The sequence below is a fragment of the Aspergillus steynii genome (genome assembly GCF_002849105.1).
Source record: "Aspergillus steynii IBT 23096 chromosome Unknown P170scaffold_1, whole genome shotgun sequence".
Taxonomy (NCBI): domain Eukaryota; kingdom Fungi; phylum Ascomycota; class Eurotiomycetes; order Eurotiales; family Aspergillaceae; genus Aspergillus; species Aspergillus steynii.
The window spans coordinates 2408990-2433245 of record NW_020194398.1 but is presented as its reverse complement, the minus strand read 5'-3'; the positions used below and the strand labels follow the sequence as shown (position 1 = coordinate 2433245).

At 55.2% G+C, this 24256-nt stretch overlaps 9 protein-coding genes across 9 annotated transcripts; 7 read left to right on the top strand and 2 right to left on the bottom strand.

Moving 5' to 3' along the window:
* Positions 1 to 229: 229 nt before the first annotated feature.
* P170DRAFT_442478 (FAD/NAD(P)-binding domain-containing protein) lies at positions 230 to 1675 on the top strand (the record flags this gene model as incomplete). Its single annotated transcript, XM_024850466.1, has 2 exons — positions 230 to 346; positions 422 to 1675. The coding sequence occupies 2 exons, from the start codon at positions 230 to 232 to the stop codon at positions 1673 to 1675; spliced, it is 1371 nt and encodes a 456-aa protein (XP_024709673.1).
* Positions 1676 to 2042: 367 nt separating this feature from the next.
* P170DRAFT_431999 (uncharacterized protein) lies at positions 2043 to 3435 on the top strand (the record flags this gene model as incomplete). Its single annotated transcript, XM_024848167.1, has 2 exons — positions 2043 to 2198; positions 2263 to 3435. 2 exons carry the CDS (start codon positions 2043 to 2045, stop codon positions 3187 to 3189), a joined length of 1083 nt encoding a protein of 360 aa, XP_024709672.1. The 3' UTR covers positions 3190 to 3435.
* Positions 3436 to 3452: 17 nt separating this feature from the next.
* P170DRAFT_431998 (putative bZIP transcription factor (MetR)) lies at positions 3453 to 5523 on the bottom strand. The gene is made up of 2 exons (XM_024848166.1): positions 5042 to 5523; positions 3453 to 4370 (listed from the first exon to the last, which is right to left on the bottom strand). Exons 1-2 carry the CDS (start codon positions 5334 to 5336, stop codon positions 3757 to 3759), a joined length of 909 nt encoding a protein of 302 aa, XP_024709671.1. The 5' UTR covers positions 5337 to 5523; the 3' UTR covers positions 3453 to 3756.
* A 1409-nt stretch (positions 5524 to 6932) lies between these two features.
* P170DRAFT_431996 (CENP-N/CHL4 family protein) lies at positions 6933 to 8861 on the top strand. Its single transcript, XM_024848165.1, has one exon. It carries the CDS (start codon positions 7015 to 7017, stop codon positions 8479 to 8481), a length of 1467 nt encoding a protein of 488 aa, XP_024709670.1. The 5' UTR covers positions 6933 to 7014; the 3' UTR covers positions 8482 to 8861.
* A 67-nt stretch (positions 8862 to 8928) lies between these two features.
* P170DRAFT_373353 (RING finger domain protein) lies at positions 8929 to 10608 on the bottom strand. The gene is made up of 6 exons (XM_024845239.1): positions 10006 to 10608; positions 9775 to 9941; positions 9653 to 9714; positions 9355 to 9590; positions 9175 to 9296; positions 8929 to 9105 (listed from the first exon to the last, which is right to left on the bottom strand). Exons 1-6 carry the CDS (start codon positions 10389 to 10391, stop codon positions 9011 to 9013), a joined length of 1068 nt encoding a protein of 355 aa, XP_024709669.1. The 5' UTR covers positions 10392 to 10608; the 3' UTR covers positions 8929 to 9010.
* A 203-nt stretch (positions 10609 to 10811) lies between these two features.
* P170DRAFT_505135 (trafficking protein particle complex subunit 13) lies at positions 10812 to 12383 on the top strand (the record flags this gene model as incomplete). The annotated part of the gene is made up of 5 exons (XM_024854262.1): positions 10812 to 10878; positions 10934 to 10940; positions 11001 to 11124; positions 11180 to 11698; positions 11768 to 12383. The coding sequence occupies 5 exons, from the start codon at positions 10812 to 10814 to the stop codon at positions 12059 to 12061; spliced, it is 1011 nt and encodes a 336-aa protein (XP_024709668.1). The 3' UTR covers positions 12062 to 12383.
* Positions 12271 to 12997, top strand: P170DRAFT_15345 (uncharacterized protein). The gene has a single exon (XM_024842533.1). It carries the CDS (start codon positions 12451 to 12453, stop codon positions 12919 to 12921), a length of 471 nt encoding a protein of 156 aa, XP_024709667.1. The 5' UTR covers positions 12271 to 12450; the 3' UTR covers positions 12922 to 12997.
* Positions 12998 to 15988: 2991 nt separating this feature from the next.
* Positions 15989 to 19582, top strand: P170DRAFT_442472 (dDENN domain protein; the record flags this gene model as incomplete). The annotated part of the gene is made up of 4 exons (XM_024850465.1): positions 15989 to 16637; positions 16730 to 19060; positions 19127 to 19381; positions 19443 to 19582. The coding sequence occupies 4 exons, from the start codon at positions 15989 to 15991 to the stop codon at positions 19580 to 19582; spliced, it is 3375 nt and encodes a 1124-aa protein (XP_024709666.1).
* A 2432-nt stretch (positions 19583 to 22014) lies between these two features.
* On the top strand, positions 22015 to 24051 carry P170DRAFT_345564 (type I 3-dehydroquinate dehydratase; the record flags this gene model as incomplete). The annotated part of the gene is made up of 1 exon (XM_024843521.1): positions 22015 to 24051. The coding sequence occupies one exon, from the start codon at positions 22015 to 22017 to the stop codon at positions 24049 to 24051; it is 2037 nt and encodes a 678-aa protein (XP_024709665.1).
* Positions 24052 to 24256: the final 205 nt, after the last annotated feature.

Below are 24256 nucleotides of genomic sequence, written 5' to 3'. Positions count from 1 at the left end.
TGAATTCATGCAATGTATCTGATATCCAACGGTACTGGAATTAATGCGATTTTTTGACCTTGACATTCACTCTGGACACCCATGGGCGTCAACACTTCGGCGGTCCGACCACTTCAAGGGTGATAGCCCAGCCCACCTGTGGACAATCTCTGCGTTCGCCCGTGTATTGCCTTTCGATCCCATCTCCTACTCCCATAATCGCTCCAAAGAAATGAGTGCCAATGTGGTTATGGGGGAGAGCAAGCGCGACGTGGCCGTTGTGGGCACGGGCATGGCTGGCCTAGTGACTGCATATCTGCTGCATCACGATCCACAGCAGCGATTCAGGGTGCATCTATTGGACAAGGTTTGTTGTGCCCCCCTGTTGATCCACGGGCCTTTGGCCTCGGATGTGCGATCCATTGACGTAGGTCTCGCATAGAGTCCCCGAGTCTCGCTGAGTGCCGAATCTATCGCTATTCCTTCCACTCATCCGGTCTCGAAGAAATCGGCCTGGGCTGACATCCCCATGCGTGCTTTTGCTGGTGGCTATTACCACAATCTTCTGCGCATGTACGACCACTTGGGCATTCACTACCGACCACAGCCATTCGTCTTCAGCTTTTCTCGGCGCTCAGCTCATCAGAGTCATGCCGTGGTGCCCTACATGGTTCACGCGTCCAACTTCCATCAGACTCCCCCGATCCCTCGCGGCGATCTCGTCCGGTGGATCTGGGAGGCGATATATGTTTTATTCTTCTATTGGTGGTTTGTTCTTTGCTGTTTCTTTGTCCGTCCGCTGGTATTTGGGGACATGGAAGGTGAATCCTTCGATCACTATGTGCGTCGCATCCACCTGCCCCTGTACTATGTCGATAGTTACTTGCTGCCGATGATGTCTAGCGTCTGTACTTGCTCGCATGTGGAGCTGCGACGCTTCCCCGCCTCAGATATTATCGCGTACAAGAGACTTATTCACCAGCAGCCGCATTTCGTCGTCCCCGATGGCGTGTATACTGTGCAGGAGAAATTGCTGCGCGGACTGGACGTGCGTCTCGGCGTCGAGACTATTGAAGTGTTGCCAACCTCGCACGGGGTCCAGCTCACTCTGCGCGACGCCACCCGCGTGTGTACTCAACTCTTCGACCTCGTCATCCTGGCCGTGTCCCCAGACGTCGCCGCCGCGATCTTCAGAGCGGCTCGGCCATCCTTGCGGGATGTGCCTACTACGACTGTCCAGACTGTCGCTCACACGGACTTCTCGACTGTCGTTGCGCGGCTGCAGGACGGGGTCACGATGCCCCCCGACTCCTGTTCTCCGCAAATGATATGCTTCTGCAGCAACGGTCTTACCACGGAGGCTATTCATGCCCAGCCGAACGGGATCTTGATCACGACCAATCCGCTCATGCCCATCGATCCGACCACCATCATCCGGTCCGCGGTGTTCACGCGCGTGCTGCGCACCCCGACCAGCCAGCGCATTCTCCGGGAGATCTTCAGGGAGGATGGCTCCGCTGACACAGAGTCGCAGCGAGATGCGTTCGTTGATGGATCCAAGAGATGGCGCAGCGGCGATGACGGGGTCTACCTGGCGGGCGGATGGTGTTGGGATGGCATGGTGCTGTTGGAGGGATGTGTTGTGTCGGCGATGCGTGTTGCAGCCGACTTAGATGTGGAGATTCCCTGGATATGATGGTATCATTGGCAGTTGTTGGTAGTTGGCATTCGTACCTGGCTTCCTTGGGGTTGCAATGCCTGCGCCTGATGAGTTCAAGCCAGAGTCTTGGTCGGATGATGGTCTAGACAATTGACAATATCCAATATGACATCACTAGTTCTTTCATTTTACCCGTCTGCACAGCTCAATCCTAGGAAACACCACCTGACCGCCCAATGGTTCAGCTTCTGGGTGTAATTTGACGGATGCTAGGAGAAGTAGGAGAAGTAGAAGGAGGACCGAAGCAGACCTTATCGGACCGTGTCGCTCTTATCTTCATGTGACCCCTCCACTTTACCCAAACGGTCGATGCCAAAGAGACATCGAAAGATGCCGATCCAACATGAATCCCATTCAATGGATTCTTTCCCTGCTCAAGTCCCTGCTTACATTTATATTTCCACCGTCTAGCGATCGGTCCATCTATGGTCTCGACCATGCGGTTCTCAACATCCCCGCCCCCCCACCAAGCATGTGGATGAACATGGGGTACTGGAAGGTGCCGACTGCCTCTGACATTGATTCTGCTTCCAAGGATGTCCCCGCTGAACCCATAGATCTAGGATGAAACCAACCTTCCGGGCGCCTGTAGAGCCCTCCTGGACCAAGTCCTCATCGCGGCAGGCTTCCTTGATTCCACCGGTCACCCGGTGCACACAGACCGACAGGTCCACCTCCTAGATGTCGGGATCGGATGTGGTGATCAAACGATGCACTTAGTCCATTTACTGAAGCCAGATCATCAAGCACCGAGTTATGACCGACGCGATGCCACTGCGATGGAATCTCGCCCGCTCTTCGACTCCTACGTCGGAATCACCCTCCTCCCCGAGCAGGCGGACCTCGCGCGGCAGCGCCTCGAGGCTTCTTCCCGCACGGAAGAATCCAATGCCATGGCTCCCACCAATACAGGGACCCCCATAGAGCCAACCCGAGTTGATATTTTCTGCGCCGACGGCGCGGACCCAGCCTCCTGGAACAAGGAGCTTCAGCGCGCAGTTGTTTCCTCGCCTGTCCGGGACTCTGACGCCCCGACGAGGACCACGACGTGGCTCCTCGCCCTCGACACTCTGTACCATTTCCGACCCTCAAGAGCCCCGCTCCTCCGGTACGCGAACACCGAACTCCACGCCTCCTTTATGGCGTTTGACCTCTTGCTATCCGACACCGCCACCCTGTGGCAGAGGCTACTGCTGCGGGGCGTGTGCATGATGACAGGGGCACCGTTCGCGAACTTTCTAACGCGAACCAAGTACGAGGCCCTCTTGGTGCGCGCGGGCTACGCCATCGATGACATCGCAGTGACGGATATCTCAGAGGACGTCTTCGGGGGACTGGCCGGTTTCATCCGCCAGAAGGATGCGCGGCTGCGTCGCATGGGCATGTCGGTGGGTGGGAAGTTCCGCGGCGCCGCAACGGTGTTTGACTGGTGGGCCCGGAGTGGTGTTGTACGCGGCGTCGTGGTGGTTGCGAGGTTAGGTGGTCAGTAACTAGTACCTGCTATGGAAGCGCGGCGATGTGGTGATTCTGTCCCTCGTATGTCGTCCACAGTGGGATTGGCTGTTCACAGTGAACCCCCTGGCAGAGCCTGCTTTCGATTGACAAGAACTAATGCACGTAGTCCATCAAGGCTTCGTCGAGGTAGATCACTGGTCTGTACCTGCATGCTGGCCCGTCACGTTCTGCTGGACTCTGTCAATCGAACCTGTTCTAGAAAATTGCCTATGATAGAAAAGAGGACATAGAATAGAGACATAAATCGTATTTGTGGCTTTTATTTCTCTTTACTGAGAAGGGAATCATCGAGCTCCAGTTGGAGTCTCTACTTCAGATCAAAACATATGAAAAACGTATGAACATAGCGTCACTCATCCACCCCAACCCGACCCATTCGTGCTCCATGAGACGCCGCCTCCAAGTCTCCGAAATAAACCAGATTAATTATGAACAGACGAAATCAAAAAAGGCTAGAAGAACATCTACAAGAAATGAGCAAGCATCAAATCAGAGAAGGCAAAAGCAAAGGGAATTCAAAAGAAACTTTAGTTTCATCGTGCTTAGGCAGTGCCCACGCCGATCTTCGACTCAGAACTACTCCGGTCGGTGCTGGCCTTCTGAGACGCGAGGAACTTCTTGAACATGTCTGCAATGTCCGTCTCGGACTTCTTTCCCTCCTGAGCCGACTTGCCGTTCTTTTCGGTGATCAGGTTCTTCAGCCATTGGTTCTCCAGTTCCAGTGCCGTAACGCGCGCTTCCAGCGCGGTGTTCTTGTCCGTGGTTTCTTTGACGGTCTTCTCCAATGCCTGCTCGCGCATCTTCTTCTTCACACGGAATCGAGCACTTGCGGCCGTGTTCCGTCGGCGCTTGTCCTCTTCAGCTACATTGCGCGCGGCTTCCTCGACACTGAGCGTAGGCGTCTTCTGCGTGTTCTTGCGCTTGGGTCCTGCGGCGGGCGTGCTGGCAGCGGGCGTAGGGGCCGAAGCAGGAGCTTGAGATGGGGTTGCAGAAGGAGGCGACGAGGCGGACGACTGGCTCGGGCTATGATTAGCATTGTAGCCTCCGTTAGGCACCTGCGGGATAGCGGAGAAGTTGGGAAGCGGGTTTTGCTGGGACGAGGGGTTCACAGAACCAAACTCCGGTGCTGAATACTCCGGCATGTTGCCAAAGCCCTCTGCATACAGTTAGAACATGGTCATTATCAAATTTCGACTGAATCGAGGCATATCCCCGAGATCCCGGCTGGTAGAAACAAGATGGGCAATGTAAGTTCGCACACCTCCCCACACGGCACACAACATGACTCCCGGCCAGTGAAAGTGAATGGGTTTCTCTATTCACTAGAGCCCGAGTCACGTGTGATGGCGCCATAGCGTCGACCGTTTGCGCTATCGGCGCCGGTGGTAGGGCCCATGCAAGTAGCACGAAACTTATAGGGATCGTCGCACAGAACAAGGGGGGCTGATGCAGAAATGGGCCAATGATGGCACGTGCAGATGGTGCATGAAGGGCGGTAGGATCCATTCGCTGTCTTGGGATATAGACCCGAGTTGGATTGAGGTGTAGCACAGAGAATGGCTCCACCAGAAGGAAGAGAGGCGAAAAAGCAAAAAGAAAAAGAAAAGAGAGGGGAAGCACAAATACCAAAGACACTGAAAATCAAGGGAAACAAGGATAAATGCAGAACATTTCAAGCAACCAAAAATCAAGCGGCATAAGTGTAGAACCAAAGCCAGATAGACCAATGTATATGCAGGTCCAAAACGAATATGACCCAGGAGATACCAGCCCGGATCCGAGGAAAGCTCAAAAAATCATAACTTCAAGGAAAGTTGCTAAACTTACCACCACCGAGAAGGTCCAAGAATTCCATGTCCGACCGTTGACCAGCATTTTGCTTGTTCTCCGTCTTCAAATTCTCATCCTCCACGGAGTCGAAAGCGGGCAGGTTGAGATCCCCGAACTTATCGAAATCAAAGAACTCGGCGTTGGTGAAGAGAGAGAGATCCGCATCGAGGTTGAACGAGTCCTGCTGCTGTTGCTGCTGCTGAACGGCCTGGTCGTACGGCGAAGGGATGGCATTCAAATCGTTGAGGTACTGGGAGAAGTTGGGGGCCCGGCGGCCGTTGAATTCGGACATGATGCACCGGGATCGAGGGGTTTGATGACCTCGAAATTTCGCGATTCGATCAAACCGATTCGACGTTTCGACCGTTTCAGAACGGTTCTTTGTGCTCTAGTCGACGGTGGCGATGTACAAGTGACTCGACGGAGACCTCCGCGAGGGTGATATCAGGTTGTGTCCGCAATCGAGGGATGTGAAATTGGTCGGGGTCGTACAGACGGAAGTTCGATGGAGAAGGGAAGAACGGGGCGACGGGGGAAGAGGGGAGACAATTGAATTGAAGCAGTGTGGGAGTGGGACGTGGGAGATCGGAGATGAAGGGCGGGATTGGAATTTGCGCAGGTGGGGGTGGAGAGGCTGAATAATCCCGAACAAAGGCCGCCCGCTGACAAACCTGCCTCTTCCGCATTCAACATTCAACTACTCCGGAGTAACAACTGCTACCTGGCCCTCCGACTCCGTCCTGCCTGTCTACTCCGCGACCTGCTGCTTCGGGCAGTAGAGCCTGGCATGGTCGAGTATATCCTCCCAGCCTACGGTCATATCAACATCATAGGGTCAGTTTCCGGCTTCTGTTTCCCAGTCCTGGCCTGTTGCCACCCGCAATTTTTGGGTCATGACATCGACTCCGATCCATCTTCTTCCGGTGGCCGAAGTCGGAAAACGGAACCATAGGACGAGGGCAAGACTCAAAGAGTTGAAATGGCCCCCCCCCCCCCCCCCCCGGTCTCCTCCCAACCAGTGAACGAGGGAGTTTATTTCGGTGGAACTCAAGCAGACTAAGCAGAGAGTGTCGAAGCAAAAGCCAATCGCCGTCCACCCAGAGTTCTCCTATTTGGGCATTACTTCCCGGCCGTGCGTTCTTCTCATACTTCTGAGAGTACCATGGCTATTCTCAGCTAGCTGGTCCACCGTCCCTTGCGCCCGTCGTGCCGTTAGATTGCTGCGGTGGAATGTTGGTCGCTTGTCTCCTCTCTTTCCAAGCCGCCGCGCGCATTGTTTGTTGCCAGCCGCCGCCTTGCATTTGCTAAGAATGTCTATAAGGTGATCGCAAGAGGAGAAAGAAAAAAAAAATCTAAAGATATGCTCGGTCGGCCTTCACCCTCGGATTTTGCCCGTTGCGCGGTTCGCGCGTAGTTAAATCACGGGAAGTCGATGGACTAAGACAGGGTTTCGCTGATGCTTGACTTTCTCCATCAAGCACATTAATAATGCTCACGATAAGAAGCAGCCAATCAGTCCCCGACCGTTGCATTCTTGTACACTTGGGAATTACACATGGTCCTGGAATAGTGCCGCTAAGCTCTACGACAGTCTCCTAGACTCCTAGTGCTGCCTCCGGCCCAGCGATGGATCTATTTACTATATGCAGTCGCCATATGCCGCAATTTAGTCTCTCCCAACCTCTCGAGGATCTTAGCAAACATCAGTAAATTAAATTAATTCGCCTCTAGCGGAGTACAGCCAACCACGGAGTAGCGTGATTAGTCAGTCGGTTGCATGCCTGAGGCGCTAATCTGGCTGGTTATCACCACGTGATACCCTCTTGTCAGGTGATTTCGTGATGGACCGTGCCAGTGCGTCGCATCGCCTCCATCCCGCCGCAGCTGTCAACGGTGCAACTCTCGGATTGAGGGGTATCGCATTCAGTTTATCGCGTTTGATTGTCTCGTTTCTCGCCTCCGAGGAAGCAATGGCGCGTTCAAAGTCCATCCGCGCACCTACAACTGCCAGTCTTCCCAGCGACCTTCGCATCCCTTCCGCAACTTCGTCGCTCGTCAAGTCCTTTGGAAAACTCACGCGTCAGGCGTTGTTGGACCTCGTGTTTTACTGGCTGGATGACCGCAATGTGCAGTCATTCCCGCCGTTTCTAGAGAAGGATGACGTTGATAAGGGGGAAGAAGACGAGCTTAGTCCGTACCCGGCCGAGCGAACCATCGACGATGTCCGGAATGCATACCAGGACCTGCAGGTCAGGAGGGGTGGAAAGCGCGAAGTCATTGATCGGATTTTTGAGGGCGATTGGCGCCAGGGTATCAGTCTGCGCCAGCTTGCAATGGTCGACCTACGGTATATGGATGATCATCCGTCCAGTCTGCGATGGTCGGCATTGGAGCTCTATCGCATCGGCGCGGATGGCAGTCCCTCGTCAGATGCATCCGCTGAGATGACCGCCTGTATACCCCGCGTTCACACCATGACTTTCCTGAGTAGCCTCCAGCAGCAGATCTCCCCGCTGGTTAAGGCACATTACCACCTCGCACGCTCAAACGTATTGCCGATCACATTCCTTCGCATCTTTGTCACCAATTCACCGTACAAGCACCCCCGACAAGCACCAGAAATGCTAACAGACTCCTCGAGAGTGATATATGTTGCTTTCCCCGACAGCTGTCCGTTCATATACACTTCGATCGCATCGTCTACCGGCTCTAAGGCGAGCGCATCCTCGACCCAGGCAATCGCAACGGACCCTCGGACTTTGCAACGCATTGTGCGTGATGCCGTTCCCGTGGCACTGTCCGCGCCGCAAAAGAGATACTCTCTAAAAGCGACGGCCCTGACAGCCAAGAGCCTTCAGGCTCTTCTTGCTCTGCGAGGTCCGGGCCGGTCGAACCGAGCTGCTGGGGCGTTTAGCATTTTCGCGGACGCCGTGGTCGAAGGTAGTCCCCTGGACCCACGACCATCTAGCACCGTATCCCCAGAAGAATACATGAACCATGGAGCCGATAGGGATAAAGAGAACCGAGATCAGAACGGTCGGGATCTCGACGAAGAACCCACCGGACCTCAGTCATCAAAAAGAGCAAGAGAGTTGAATTCCGACCCCCAAATTCCCAAGAAACGGAAGCTTGCTGTTGATTCTCGATTCGGTACCTCCGGGTCGCTGTCTTCTGCCCCTCTGGACCGCTTCGATGTCCGCTTGCTTGACTCTCCTCGCGCCGATGAGGCTGCCGAAACGGACGACAATCCCGCCGAGCAAAGAGAGCCCGCCGTTTCTCTCACCTTTGCCGGTTCAGACGTTATCAGCGGTATCCGCAAGCTTGCTGAATTGGGTATCGTCGATTCAGAGCGCATGCCCTCATGGATGACCGGCGAAGAAGCCGTCAGTGTTGCCGTCGTGCATCGAGGTGGCCGCGTTGTTCAAGACGGTGGATGAGCTGACCGTGTTGAACACTGTTATTCTTCTATGCTCCTTTAATAGGGTGATCAGTTGGCCATATAGCCGAGTAAACAACGCCAGTCTTTCAGAGACCGGGTTGTTAATAGCCCACTCGCCGTCTGGGTTCCCCACTCTGGTCTCCATTCACTGAGGCCTCATATGGACGCTCGGGGTTAAAACACACTTCGATACCTTACTTGATGAGGCCATACTCTGAAAGTGCCTAGTTTCTTCTTGTCAGGAAGAGCGCGCCCCGAACAGACATCCTTAGCATGCCATGGCAATGCTTCATGCATCAATTCCTTTGATGATGGATTCACAGTACCTCCACTATTTGAATACTCAGAAGTCTTTGTATATAATATAAGAGTAAAAATAATTTGGCTGAGTCAAGCAATGGGTATCTAACGCTTTACCAATTTAGCAATAAACACTTCAACAACTCCCGGCTGCCACCCACAAAGTGATCCCACGCCCTAATTACTGCAAGCGTTCTTGACTTTTGTAGCCCATTTGCCCCAGAACCTTAATAATAGTCCTGATACGACTGTCGTCCACGGCCACGCCGACTGTACGAATATGACTGTCGGATAACCCAGGGCTGGTGATAGGTCGAATGATCTGGATGTAGGATCAGCATTTATGTATTGAACAAGTTAGATGAAAACCGCAACAGGCGTGGTTCCGTACCGCGTTCACCTGAGAGACCCATCTGACTAGCCACGTTGATGTAACCTTCTTGGCTCACCGTGCCTTCTTTCATAAGATTTTCGAGGTTCAAATCACTGGTGTCTGACTGCCAGGGAGAACGGCTAGAGACAAAAGTTACTTGGTGGGACGAGAAAACAATTGGCCGCCAAGGACACCTACCAGTATACGCAAGTCACGCCCTGGGCTCGCTGGGTAGCCGCCCATTTCTGGAAACATGTCTTGTGGATGTTGTTTCCACATGCTGCTCGGCACCAGACAATTTCCTCCTTGTCCGGTTCGAATTCCATGAAGCAAATGGGGCAGTCCCCATCGACGGCTTTTCGGTTACCATCCTTGTTCTCGGGTGTCGTCTCTGTGACCCTTAAGGACGACTGCTGGTAAATCTGGCGGAGTTCCTAGAGCACCGTTATCAGCTTGGAAAAGTCGCGGCAACCTGCCGTATCTATGGGCTACTCACCGATGACAAAAACGCTAACTGGTACTGGAGATGCGGAGGGGCCTTGAGCACAATGGCTAGAACTTATTGGTCAAGACAGTTAGCTTATACGTACATCCCAGTAAGCTGAAACCCGTACTTACCGTAACAGATATGCTTGCACTGATTTCCCTTCTGGGAATCTGGACAATCGCACATGGGCACCTTGCCGATAGTCGTCTTGTAAATATTGCCTGTCGTCCCAACAATATCAAATGTCATCTCAGGAGCTTCATCAATTTCAGTGACCGATTGCCCGACAACAAACATCCTAAGAGCCAAGCGTACATGGTTAGACCGTTTGCGGGGGTATGGAATCATTATGGCAGCCATACCTCTGACTCGTGGCCCGTAAGTGCCTTTCCAAAAATGATCTGGGTGGATGCTTGCGAAAGATCCTGGCCCTGCGTTCAGCTGCAGGTTCAGATGGCGACGCGTTCTTTTTGGGGCTTCTCCTTTTCTTGGCCGGACTGGAAGTGGGAGAGCTCCCTGTCAAGTCGATCACTTCCTCTGGGCTGGGTGTGCTCTTCTTGCCGCTTGTCTTCTTGGCAGGCGCAGGCGTTGTTGGCAAATTAGATTCCATTTCGGCATTTCGTTTTCTCTTTGCTGTTGTGGACGCACTGTTCGCCGTTCGAGATTGTGAAGCTAGAGAATTTTCCGCCGGCGATGACTTGACGACATTTCTGCGGGAAGCCGGGGTTATTTTTGGAGTAGTATCCATGATATACCTGTTTTTGAGGCGTAGGCCAATGGTGAGAAGGCAATATTGATGGATTGAAGTTACTACTAATGGTAGTATCTATCAAGTGGCGGCTGTTCACGACGATCCGCTTGGCTTGAGATCTTCCGATAAAAATGCTGACATAATCCTTCAATTGCGCCGCATGGATATGTTCGGTCCGCAATAGCTATCTTGGAGAATCGAAAGAAGGTGCAGCTATGGAAGTTCGTTGGTGATGCTCCGGAGTACTGATTTACTCTGTGGAGCTCTGGCTCACGAGTCATGCGGAGGTTTGGTAGGTTTGCCTTGTTTGCCCAGTTTGCATTCCCACTAGCGCCCGGGCCCGATAACGATAATATCCACAGACTGCGCGACGTGTGAGCTCCATGCAGTGAGCCCAGAGACGTATTTCAGCTTCAAATGGCACGTCCTCGGGCACATTCGGGGGCCGATGGCCCCAAAGAGCCACACGCGGTTTCGTTGAAAGGTACGAACAAGCAGAAATTCCCCTGCGAGTAGTGGCGTGGCTGATCAAGGTCCAGTGCTCCGGTAAGCGGCGTCTCTAGGTGTAAACTGGTCCGTTGTTAATGACGTCCCGGATTCTGTAAGGCTATCGCGGCCTTCCTTGTCCTATCAGTACCCTCTCCCAGCATCGAATGCAAATATCTCTGGTAAGGCGTCGTTGAGTTATCCTTCTGACAACACCGATGATCGCTTTATTCTTACTCCTAACGTACGGTTATCATGCCTGGTCTTTCCGGTATTCTGCTGCTAATACGGGTCGGAAGTTGACACTCCCTCCTGCCTTTGGATCCGCCTATGTCGGAGAAACATTCGCGTGTACCCTCAGCGCGAACAATGAGCTCTCGGAGGATGACCCCTCGCGCGTCCTCACGTCGGTCCGCATCGTCGCAGAAATGCAGACTCCTTCACAAGTCGCATCGCTGGACCTAGAACCCGCGGATGATTCGTCTGCGCAGGACGGGCTACGGAAAGGACAGTCCCTACAAAAGATCGTTCGCTTTGATCTCAAAGAGGAGGGGAATCACATTTTAGCGGTCAGCGTCAGTTACACGGAAACCCTAATCGGCTCCGACTCGCAGGCGGCCAGCGGGCGAGTAAGGACATTCCGCAAACTATACCAGTTCGTTGCACAACCCTGCCTGAGTGTCCGGACGAAGTCGTCCGAACTGCCGCCGTTGGAGGTTGACAACAAAACTTTGGGACCCTACGGGAAAACTCGATTGCTCCGATTTGCTCTCGAGGCACAATTGGAGAACGTGGGCGATGGTGCCGTGGTAGTCAAGGTATGATGATGAGGATGGGCGAGTGTCTTCCGTCCAGCCTGCCGATGAATTTTCTAATACTTGGTTCAGCAAACAAAACTCAATCCGAAACCCCCATTCAGGGCGGTTTCCTTGAACTGGGACCTGGAGCGACCCGATCAGTCCGATTCGCAGCCACCTTCCTTGAATCCACGCGATGTCCTGCAGGTTGCATTCCTTGTTGAGCAGGAGGAAGGACAACAGGAAGGGTTGGAGTCTCTGCAGAAAGATTTGAAACGGGACGGGCGAGCCGTCCTTGGACAACTATCCATAGAGTGGAGGGGGGCGATGGGGGACAAAGGATTCTTGACCACCGGCAATCTACTCACGCGACGACGAACATGAGACTGCCCGTTCTTGCATGATATCATCATTCGTGTGGACACCTGGCTCACCAAGGTGAAACAGTTGTGGCTATGGAGTGAACGCAGTTCGCGCAGTTCCCTGTGTCAGGTGGATGCACCGAAGGATGCCAGCGGGCGGAAGCTCTGTCGTTGCCCACGACGCAGCCAAGCTCTCGATGTTTCACCAGTATCACGGATGCAACCGATGCAGCAGCAGCCACGTCGGATCCCCCTCCGGTGCTGTTACACGCACTCCCGGGGGTTGTTCATGTAGCAATCAGACAGCCAAAAGTACGGGCTAAATCTACAAGCTTCCGGATCCGTCAAGCCCAGCGAGACCGTCGTAGAATCCGATTCTCTGCCCCATGTCCATCTGCAGACGAGGCCGCGATGGTGACAATCGTCAGAAATCCTTCCACACTAGCCCCCAGTGTCGGGGTCCGCATGCTCATTGGCCCTATTTTGACCGCCATTCGCATGACGGCAGAGTCTAGACTGCCTCCTGCCTTGTTGCATGCACACAATGGCCTTATCGCCTCCAGGGGTCGGTCGAGAAATAGGCTCTGCGCCATAGTCCCCGACATGGGAATGCCGTACGCCGTACGCCGTAGACCCCGTCAGCCTAGGATTCCATCCCCAGCTCCCATACGGGTATTGCTGGACGATCTCCATCCTCGCCAGGAGGAACCCGCATTTGGAAGTCTCTCGCCGCACTGGCGCCTCAGGCACCCACCCCCTTTTCCAACGGTCGCACGTTTCCAGTTCTTCATGTCACCCCCGGTCGATCTACGGGTCCTCCGTTTGAACCATACCTCCCACCTACTGACTAGCATTGTTGGCCCGGGGATGGCTGGTCAATAGTTCTACGCCAGAGTCAATGCCGGCAAGTGGTCTCCGCAGACCCTACGAATACGATGCATGGTGCATGCACTCCGGAGTAAGGAACCTGGTCCCCAGTGTCCTGCATCGTTGCTCATGCACCATAGATTAAGTATCGCCATTGAGGTCCTGCCATTTCCCGTGCACGGTGAAGTCATTGAGGCCCAATGGTCACAGGTGGTTCAATGCAGGGGATTGATTCTCCCATTCGCGTCGACCGGAAAAGATAGGATCGGAGGGGAGATCCGAGACGAGATGCAACGCCTTGATCGTCTGGTCGGCAGATGAGATCTACTTCGTTGCCTCGGGTCGGGGAGACTTCACTTGGTACATACGTAGTATCTAATTGCCTAGTACTACGGAGCGGAGTATGATCCCGTTTGATCGGGCCTCCCCCTTGGAACGGCGGGCCCAGGGCATTTTCATGGTCGAACATGTTCATCGCAATTACACCTGAGATGCTCAAAATTGAGAAGAAGCGGACCTGTCAATGATGGAAGACTCATGTCGTGTGTCTTGGATCCACTTCATGTTCGGTTCAGGAACATTTTTATGCACCAGACGGAGGTGAAGAGTTTCCAATCCCGACGACCGCCTCCTTTTCCCCCTACGGAGTACAAGCGACGTCGATAGGCTTTGTGAGGGCGCCTTGGGGTCTCCCCCGATCTAATAATAGCAGGATGGCTGCCGATGATCTTCCGCGCCGCAAACCCGTATCTACTCTTCCCTTCATGCTCTGGGTTTCTTTGTTTTCCCATTCCTTGGGATGCTTGTGCCCATCCCATGATGAATAATAATGCCAGGACCGGCGCTAGACGGCGTTGCCTTGCCCCTTTCGGTTACGGTGGCCCTGCAAGTCCCCCAGTCGTGCCTTTTGCCATTCGGCTCCATCGATGACTCTGCCAAAGTGCCCTTCGTCCAATCATCCCACGCCCACCGACAATCTCCAGACTTCATGAGGGTCCGTCTGGTCCATCATCCCGGTCTCGGTACGCCGCTGTCGTCGTCATGATAGACTACATGGAAACGGCCCCCAAGATGGGCCAAATGAGGGCGTTGGCTGTGGAAATACTACTCTCTGCACCATTGAGCGAGCACGGAGCATCCGCTCCGTAGGGAATAGCATTCTCGTTGGTCTTTACGGCGGGATTGGTGTCATATCAGTTGAATTGACATTGTGGAACTCCCTAATGGGGGAAAGGATTGACGGGGCCTTTGAAACAAAGCGTCTTGGAGGCCAGAAGCAAGGGTCAGCACTCAGCACCTTTTTTTTTTTTTTTTCTTCCTTCTGCTTTTTGCCGCACTCGCTCTCCGTCTCCGCGGTGTTCTTCCTATCTCCTTCGTCCTGCCTTTGTTCTCGCCGCTCCAAGTCCCACTCTGGAATTCGGATCCACCCCGGCAAACCACCTGGAAAGTCCAAACTGGAGAACGCAAAGTGGCAGGGTTTCCAATTCCCATGGTTCTCATGAACGATGGTTCTCTCCCAGTCCCAGAGTTTCACCCCCAGGCCAGAGGAACACTAAAAAGGCAGCCAAGCAATTGTGCACGACTGGATCCACCCGAAGCCCCGACGATTGATATTCTCCCGGCCCCCCCTGGTCCCTAACATGGATGGAGGGCCAAGGTCGCACAACTTGATGCCGGCTGTATCCGCACCTCAGCTCGGTCGCTCAGTCAGTAAGGTACCGGGTTCGTTGGCGGTGGTTGGTTTGGATGCAGGGCCGGTGGGAAACCACCATTGAAACGGGGGGAATAAATAAATCAATTTACTTGAGTAAAATAGGAGAAACGACGGGAAAGGGAAAAGAAAAGAAATGAAATAAACAAATAAATGAAAATGAAAAAAAAAAAAAAAAAAAAAAATCCCCAGCGGCCGCAACGGGGCTCCGTAGACGCGCAGTAGTTCGTTTACTTGGGCTGCTCCTGCGTCGGTGTCAGAAATCCTTCTTCTTGAGTGGCTAAAAAAGCAGACCAGAGCAACCTGCACGTTTATTCTCCCGTCGGTGGTTTGGGTTTGGGTCCCTTTCTAGGATCCTCGGTTTGTTTGGATTTCATCCGGAGTGTTCAATCCATGGCTGCATCCCAGCCCAGGCCTTTGGGGGGGAGAGCAGGAGAAGAGAAGTAGTGGGTAAGGCGACCTATAGTTACGGCGTATATTCCGTAGTCCTGGAAAGGTGCACTGACAGTCGCAACGATCTCGACCTTTTTTAGGAAACACCTAAAAGATAAAAATAAAAATAAAAACACAGACAAAAACAGAAAAGGCAATGTGCGTGCACCGAGAGGAGGGGGAAATACTCCATCCTTCGCCAGTAAGAATCCATGGACAGTAGAGAACGCATCCATCCGTCTTTGGTGTCGTGCGGGATGGCAGGGGGACTGGCAGAATCCATCCTAGTAATCGTCGTTTTTTCCCTTTTCTTTTTTCCCCTGCCCTGTCTCCCTCTGGAAAAAACAATTAAAAATAAAAATAAAATAAAGACACCCCAGCAGAAAAATACAAACATAAAATTAAAGCCACTACCAATTCGACCGCCGCGTCGGGCTCTACACAAAGAGACAGGTGTCAACCCTTCCTCCTTTTTCTTGAACTCCGACCCCCTCATCCGCTCTTCAACCAACTCCTTTTTTTTCCTTCCTCGGAACGCTTCCCCCTCGCTCTGGTGAATGCTGCAGCTGCACAACCTCCCTCCTCCACCCCCCCAGCCTGGTTTTTCTACGCTGCACCTCGTCCTTTTGTCTCCCTTTCGCCTCCATCTCGTCCCGTTGAGGATTTTCCTCTGATCCTCCCCCCTCCCCGGTCCTGCGACGCCGTCGCGATCCCCAGACTTATGTGTTCTCGTTACTACTGCAACCGTTTGCCTGTCTACGCCGAATCCCCTGATCGCTGAGTCTCGCCCGCGAACCTCTTGCCTTCCTCCAATTGATGCCGGTGAAGGGTTACTAGTATCCAGTGGTTGGATTCGCTCCATGTTGTGACGACGTCCACGATTCTGTGACGATTTGATGATCATAACCCCGCGCGCCCGGCCAGCGACGACTTGACGAGATGCCCTTCTCCTCCTCCTCTTCCTCCTCAACCCCCGAGGTGTCCACCACCCCGCTCGCCGATTATTTCTGGATCGCCGGTGTCGACGGGACCGAGATATTGGACACTTTCCAAAGGCTAGGGGACGAGTACCGAGCCAACAATGCTACCTCGCCCGGCCCCGCCGTCACCGACACCATTGAAGAAGATGCCGACGCAGAGGAGGCCCACGACCCCCGCCTAGATGGACTCTCCCGACCCAACTCCATGGCCGGCGGGCGCAATTCCTTCCAGCGCTTCTCCATGCGCTCGGGAGACCCCGACGCCAACGAGAATGGCTCGAGCAGCAATCGGAGCAGCATGACCATCAAGGGCGCGCAGTCCCCGCGGGGCTCGTCCTTTCTGGAGGACTTCGACTTCGATAAGGCATTGTTGAAATTCGCCTCGGAACGAGATTCCTTCTTGTCGGATTTGAGTCACACCGCGGGCGCAATCACCCCCCAGTCGCAGGCCCGTCCCCGATCTCGACTACGGACCCAGAAGATCATTTCCGAGGAATCCCCCTCGCAGCCCTCCAGCTTGCTTCGATCCGGCATCGGAAGCGTGCGACGTCACATGGCGTTCAGGGATATGAACAGCATGAAAAGACAACCCTCGGTTGCTCGTCAAGGTGAGAGAACTTCGGATCCTGAAGATGGCTCGGGTCGGCAAGGGTTCCTAGGCCCTCTTCCGGATATGAACTAACGTCGCTTCTCCCTGTAGCGTCCATTCGTACCTCACGACGTCTGAGCAACTACAACTCGGTGATTCCGGTCCCGCAACCGCTGGAGATATCGCCTAGCATGCACCCTCTGAAACGGAGATTTGAACCCGTCCTCCTCGATCGATACCCCACCAGGAACATGTCCGACGAGCTGAAGCAGCGCGGCAATTTTCCCGACTACGTGCCCATGTTCGCGTTCCCCAACGACATCAATATCGTTTCCTCGGACCAAAGACCCCGGTCGACGTGGCACGGGTTCGCCATGACTACGGATAATGGCTCGCGTCTACACGCCATTTGCGTGATAATTTGGATTCCGCTGAACCAGCGCGCCGCCGAGGAGCTGGAGAAGCGCTGTGAGGAATGGCGCAAAGATAACATGACGGATGAGGAGCGCGAGCTGGCGGCAAGTCTCGGCGAAAGATTGGCGTCTGAAAGGGCCAAGCTATCGAGGCTCCTGGCTCAACTTCCGACGGTCCCTTCGGGCTCGGAATCCAGAGAGCAGTTGGAAGACGAGATCAGCGCAGTGGAAGAGAAAATCGGCTTGATGACCGATCTTCTACGCCCGGTGCGTCACGGGGCGGCATCGAAGATCGAAGGCCTCACGGATGGTGACACGGGATTTTGGATACCCCGCGCCTACGGCATTCTTGGCCGGGAAGAGAACATGACGAGCTTCTGGAAGGAGTGGCTGAAGGCCGTCATTGTACCGATGACCGATGGAAGCATTCAGCGGGTTCCCCCAAGCTCGCCGCGCATGGGCATTTGGCAGCCCCTGGAGCGATATGTGATGAATCTTTGCACGGAGGCGTTCAGCCCCAATACCTCCAAAACCCAGGTGGAGCTGGCCGTTCGTGAGCTGCGTCTCTTTGCCCGAAAGGAGGCGTCCAACGAGCTCCCAGGCGCCCGCAACACCGACATCTATGCTCTGTTCCGCACGCTTTCGCTGTCGAATATTGTCATCCTTCTGGAGTACGCTCTCACCGAGTCGCGGATCATCTTTCTGTCATCGCATACCTCGATGCTCTATCTGGCCACCAAGGCCCTGGTTGACTTGCTGTTCCCCATTCCCTGGTCGGGGGTGCTGATTCCGGTCCTTCCTGCGCGCTTGGTCCAGGCCATCGAAGCCCCTTGCCCCTATATCGTCGGCATCGAGCGCCGGTACGAGAAGGTCGAGCTTCCGTCCGACGACTTCGTCCTGGTGGATCTGGATGCCGATCTGATTGAAAGCACCATTCAGCCAACGCCCCTCCCCCGCCATCAGCGCAGGAAGCTTCTATCGCTCCTCCAACTCGCGGCTCCGCATCACGGTCGATTCGGAGTCCCCACGGGACCGCCTGCGTACGCGATCGAGACGTTCCCATTCGACGCCTTCTCGTCGGAAAACTCGTCGATCTTCAATTCCCGGGCACAGTCGACGCAACTAGCCAAATACGTCAGCCTCAATTCCAGTGCGTTCGGCCAGAGCTCCGTGCCCCCAAGCTCGTATCAGCCGCTGGTCTTCAACGCCTATTTGCACGCTCGATACGAGCAGGTTCCGTCCAGAGGGTACTCCTCCAAGGGATCCGACCGTCCGGGAACCGGCTCAACCTCCAAGACCGGTTCGCCGCCGTCGCCGCGCGACATATCCCCTACATCTGGTCATTTCCCGCCACCGCCGCCGACGCCGAACTCTCGAAATGATTCCGGCCTGGCTCTGCAGGCCTCATTGCGTGAAAAGCGCTCGGGCCACTTCGATGCAGCATCTCGACGAAGCTCGTCCTTCGGAATGGAAATGCGCCAGGGCGTCCCAAGGCGGCCGAGCGCTCCGTTCCTCGGCCATGCCCCCAACCTCTCTGTAACCACCCTGAACACCGATTACAACTCCGGGTCCACATATGCACCGTCTGTCTACGCGCAATCCACAGTGGCCGCGTCAACGATCGTTCCTCAGGCGTCTAACCAGCCCATTCACAACTCGGAAGGCACGTGCTGGGTCGAGGGTCACTGCCTCCGTCTGCAGCCGTGTGACGAGAAAGCGGTTTGTGCTATATGTGACGAGCGGGCCGAGGAAGGCATGTACCGATGCACTGCCTGTAAGACTCTGGTGCACAATCGCTGTGCTCTGCAGATCTGCCTGGTTTGTCCCGCTGCTTTCCATCCGGAACAAGTTCGAGCGGCCTTTGTAAGACTGTTTGCCAGCTTATTCTATACTTACAAAAAGTATCTCCAACCCGCCTCGGGTGACAAGAAAAAGGCAGGCCTGACCTACAGCTTTAACATGGATGCCTTCATGAAGAGTTTGCCAGGCGAGCATGCGGAGTACATTTCCATTCTGCAGCAAACACAAGGTATCTTTCCCCTTGCATTCCATTTCACCTTTCGAGTTCGGTCTTGGGTTTAACCGTATGATTTAGGATTCAACGAATTTATTAGCGAGAGGGAACACGTCAATCCCAAATCCAGAGATCCAAGAATGGCGCTCTTTGATGAGATCGTTTTGTCTAAACGCAACCGCGGGCGGTCGTCGATCTTCTCGAGCCGGAGCATGACGGATTTCCTGTCTGACACGTCGAATCATCTATGGAGAACCGCCAGTGCCACCTCGTTCGGGCCAGGAAGCAGGGGCCAGCAGAATCTCTCTGGAGATTACACCCGCGTCGTCACCCGAGGTTTGTTTCTCCGGCGTTCTCGAGACTAGTTAGCCCTCGACACTAACGAGATACTTTCTAGCACCGGCCAAACTCGATACCAGTCTGATGAAGGAGCCCCGCATGATCCATGGCGCCCCTCGGGTGTCGAAGACGGCAAACAATGCGCGGAGAAAGCCTCTTCCCAAGCTGATGAACGGACTGGCGATTTCGCCGCCATAAGTCCACGGCGCGTGAACATTGGTGGAGTGCACTTTCCGAGCGACTATCATGGGATATGGCACGACGCTATGTGTCATGAGCCTGCCACGTATTTTCCCGTCATATCTCGAGCGACCATGGCCAATAGTATCTGGGCGACATCATGTGGGATGTACGCTTGCAGGAATCGATGGCACGATTGACCCTTGCGAGTGGCTGCTCTGGGACATTCGAAACGCTCGTCGATTCTGTCCCTCCACACCGGCAACATTTCCTGCTCTAGCGTGCAGTATCTGCGACCGCTAGTCTTCCATCTTCAACCCCCTCCTACGGCCCGAGAGCTCCTTCCAATTGTCTTGTTTTGCACGGGTGGAGCGAGGAACGCATCTCCCAGGGAAGCACTTGCGCACCTGTGGATCGGCCGAGTGACGAGATACAACACTCACGCCCTATGGCTGTCTGACGTGGGGAACGGTCTTGAGGGACCGTGGCCCTTGAGACTACCGTTTTTGTTGACTTGCTTTACCGGCCAGATCAAGGCATAGCACCGAACCGAATCCTGGCGACACCAGAAATCCCGCGAAGCACCCGCATACACCACACATGCATTCATGTACACACCCATCTACACCCATACATACACCGTGCTGGACCCAAAGCTTACTGAATATTCGTGATGTTCGAATAATATTGCCTTAATACCGGCATGCTGTCATCTTTGGCCCTTCTGCTTGTTATTTTGGTTTTTCGTTGTTCGTTCCCAATACCCCTTGTGATTGGTTGACATTTCTTTTCTTCTACCTGTCTCTTTTTCGCATCTCTCATTCTTGTAATACCTCTTGTCTCTCGTCGCTCTGGGTCTCGTCGTGACATGTACCTTTCTCTCTAAATATTGGTGGTCTCTGTCATTTTTCAAATACATTTTCGTTGCGATCAACCACGTCCCCGGGTTGCGGCCGTGCTCTAAACTTGACGAAGGCATAGGTAGATAGAATTCACCGTTGGAAATAAATGAGCCATGTACGGGTGCTCGGAGTCTCGGTAGTGTCTCTCACACCTCTCAATCGTGCCTAGGGAGTATCTAGGGTCGGTGTCCGGCTCTCGGACGGAGTGATGGGTAGACTGACTGTCTGTACGGCCGCAGGGCTGACCATCCGGCATCACCGGGCCTTGCAACGTTTCAATGAATCTCGAGGCGGACAGGACTGGTGTCCGCTAGTTCACTCCAGTCCGGTTCAGATCCGCCATTTGATCTGCATGGATTATTCACCGGATGAATGCAGGGCGACGGACAATTAGGGACCTAGCTTGGTCCCCCGGAGTCCCGCTCAGGATTGGACGTAGGGCAGGGACCTAGGCCGGGTGGATATGGCATGAACCAACGGGAAACGCCGCAGACCGCGCTGTGGGAGGCATTTTCCTCGTATCATCGACGGCCGTGGACGGTGGATCAGAAGGCGAAGTCTGACCCCCAGCGCAGGCCCAATCAGCGGCGACGCAGGGCAGACGGATTGGACCCGAAGACGAGCGGATCTGGATGGCGATGGAAGACCCCGTCGAGGCTCTGGGGGTCTCAGCTGGTCGACGGACCTTGAGTTGGAGTTCAGGGGGATAGGTCGTAGGAGAGTGTAGTAGTATGGAGGGAGTACCTACCACCTGCAGGCATAGAGACATACGTTAGTGGCGGGCGGTGATTGGCGGAGAAATAGGGACCGCCCCCGGGATGCGGAGCAGGAATCCCGGGGAAATTTAGCCGTCGGAAGTCGACTTCACTGGCTTTCCTCTCTGCCTTCACCTCCATCGCTTCATGCGTCTGGGAGTCTGTCGCAGATAGTCAGACCCTGTCTCTTTCTCTTTCTCTTTCTCTCTCTCTCCCTCTCCCTGGCTAATGTCGTCGCTGTTGCCTGGACTTCTCTCCAGCCCCCGGTTATCGTCCACTCGCCTTCTCGCCGCCTGCGCTTCCTACTTATTGGGCCGGCTGCGATAGGGTCCGCCTGGCCCTCACTGACCTGGGTACTTCTCCTTTCTCTCGCTTTCGGGCGTTCCGGGTATTACACCGTTACCCCCCGTTGTTGATCCTTTGTCCGCTGGATATAACTCCGCTCCTCTTCCTCCCCTCCTCATTCCGTCCCACCTCCACCTCGTCTGTCTTGGTAATCTGGGGAGAATTCCATAAACTCCGTTGCGACCTCCGATCGCGATCTTTGATGCGACTTCAGGCATATCGTCCCTAACGTGGCTTTTTCCCCTTCACGCCCCTTTTTTTTTTTATTGAAATTCTTTTTTTCTCTTTTTTTTAACCCCTTCATCCGCGCTCAGTATCATTCCTAGAAGAAGAGGGGCCCGTTTCCATCTGGTGTTGCTTTGTGGATCCGTCGACATTCAAGTATGATAACGCAGTATCCTGCCTGTGCAATGAGATGATGCAGACAGCCCTTCATCAGCCCGTGGCTATGACAGTTGTTCCGGAGACCTCTTCTCCTATTGCTTCGGTAAAAGAAACCACCGCCTCCTTCGCCTTGTCCTCTTCGTTGGTGCAGAATGTTCCCCCGGAGCCTTCGCGAGCGGCGGTGATTGTGTACGGGGCCGGCCAGGAGACGATCGTGCAGGTGGTCGCGGAGGTGCTGGGGAAACCATGGACGACGGAATCCTCGTTGTCGGCCGTGGCGGGCCGCTGCGGGAATGCGGTCGTCACCGGGATTTTGGCCGACGACCTAGCTCGGAGCTTAGAAGGGTGCGACAAGTCCGACTGGATTCTCATCAACAGCCATTGCGTCGACGACGGCTCGTTCCCGGAGGAGGCGCTGACCGACTGCTGCCACTACGAGTTCCTGTACTCGCTCCGCAGCCCGTTCTTCCGCCGCGATCTGACCCGCTTTCTCTCCTTGATTCTGGGGCAGGCGAGGCCGCACGAGGACCTGAAGACCAAGAATCGCACCAATTTCATCTCCACCACGTTCCCGGACGTCCACGCGGCGTTGCCCAACCTCGATATTCTGTCCGTAGGGTCCGATGCCGTTGAGATCCGTGTAGATCTGCTGAAGGACCCCTCCCCGCAGGAGGCCTCGAGCCCCGTGCCGAGCCTGCGGTACGTAGGGCGGCAGCTGATGCTCCTGCGGCAGCATACCGAGCTGCCGATCATCTTCACGACGCGCTGCACCAAGGAGAACGGCAAGTTCCCCATGGACGACCCGCAGCTCTTCTACCGGTATCTGCGGCGCGCCATCCAGTGGGGGGTGGAGTACATCGACGTGGAGCTGTGGCTGCCGGAGGACATCCGGCGCCGCCTGGCCGCCGACAAGGGCAACAGTATCATCATGTCGGCCTTCCACGACTTCTCGGGCACGTGGCGATGGACGTCGCCGGAGGCGCCGCGGATCTATGCGGAGAGCGCGCAGTATGCGGACATCGTGAAGATGATCGCCATGGTGAACACGATCGAGGCCAACTACGAGCTCGAGTACTTCCGGTCGACGATCCGGAAGACGCACGGGGCCTACCCGCTGCTGTCGGCCGTCAACATGGGCCAGATGGGCCAGCTCTCGCGGGCGCTGAACACGGTGTTCTCGCCCATCACGCATCCGCTGCTGCCCATGATCGCGGCGCCGGGCCAGCTGACGGCGGCGGAGATCAACGAGGCGCTGCACATCATGGGGTCGCTGCCCAAGAAGGACCTGTACGCCGTGGGGTCCTTCCGGTCCACGCCGCAGTCGATGTTCATGGAGAAGTGCTTCAACGAGCTCAGCCTGCCGCACACGCTGACCTCGATCGACCGCGGCCCCAGCGGCTCGGTGGAGCGGGTGATCACGCAGCCGTCGTTCGGCGGCGCGTCGGTGCATCCGCCGATCTCCGTGGCCGGCGGAGCCAGCGCCAGCGTGCCCGCGGTCAGCGAGGCGGCGCGGGCCATCGGGATGGTGGACACGATCGTGGCGGCGCGCGGTGCGCTGGTGGGGGAGAACGCAACGTGGAAGGGGATCCGGGCGACGCTGACGCGAGACTACGTGCCGTCGGCGTACCGCGGGCGCGCGGCGATCATCTTGGCGAGCAGCGAGAGCGAGGCGTCGGCGGCGGTGTTTGCGCTGCGCAGTCTCGGAGTGGGTGCGATCTACACGGTCGGGTTTCGGGCGAACGGGCCGCTGGCGGACGGACTGGAGCCCTTCACGTCGATCCAATCGGTCAAGCTGGTGGAGCAGCCGTTTGTGATCGTGTCCGCGCTGCCTCCGGAGAAGTCGCTGCTGGTGCAACCGCTGCTGCGACACTACCGCACCAGCGGACGCGCCTCGCCGCCGTCGACTCGCGGCAAAGTGTATCTGGATCTCACCCGCGGCGAGCGCACGGGAGATCCGGTGGGTGTGGCGGAACGGGCCGGCTGGACAGCCTATGGCATCGAAGACGTCAATGCCTGGACCACCGTGGAGACGCTGCGCCTGTTGGTCGGGCAGAATGTACCGTTTGATTTCGTGCGGATGGCGTCGGGGCGAGTGTTTTGATTTGGGACTGCATTCATTGGATTGGAGGGAGCCAGAGGTGGCAGCGTCAGTGCGTGTGTCTTGATATAGAATTCCTTGCGCTGTATGTGACGATTCTTCAGAAATGAACGCATCCTGACCATCCACGGGCAGGCGTCCGTGATGGACAGGGGAAAATCCCGGGCGACGCAATTAACCGAATTAATTAATCTTCACGGCTTTCGTC

Excerpts from the sequence above, each read along its gene's own strand:
- P170DRAFT_431998 (XM_024848166.1), bottom strand. The coding sequence starts at position 5,336 with ATGTCCGAATTCAACGGCCGCCGGGCCCCCAACTTCTCCCAGTACCTC. Across the intron at positions 4,371-5,041 it reads CTTGGACCTTCTCGGTGGTG|AGGGCTTTGGCAACATGCCG; the intron begins GTAAGTTTAGCA and ends AACTGTATGCAG.
- P170DRAFT_431996 (XM_024848165.1), top strand. The coding sequence starts at position 7,015 with ATGGCGCGTTCAAAGTCCATCCGCGCACCTACAACTGCCAGTCTTCCC.
- P170DRAFT_373353 (XM_024845239.1), bottom strand. The coding sequence starts at position 10,391 with ATGGATACTACTCCAAAAATAACCCCGGCTTCCCGCAGAAATGTCGTC. Across the intron at positions 9,715-9,774 it reads GTGCAAGCATATCTGTTACG|TTCTAGCCATTGTGCTCAAG; the intron begins GTAAGTACGGGT and ends TTGACCAATAAG. Across the intron at positions 9,591-9,652 it reads AGTTAGCGTTTTTGTCATCG|GAACTCCGCCAGATTTACCA; the intron begins GTGAGTAGCCCA and ends ACGGTGCTCTAG.
- P170DRAFT_15345 (XM_024842533.1), top strand. The coding sequence starts at position 12,451 with ATGGTGACAATCGTCAGAAATCCTTCCACACTAGCCCCCAGTGTCGGG.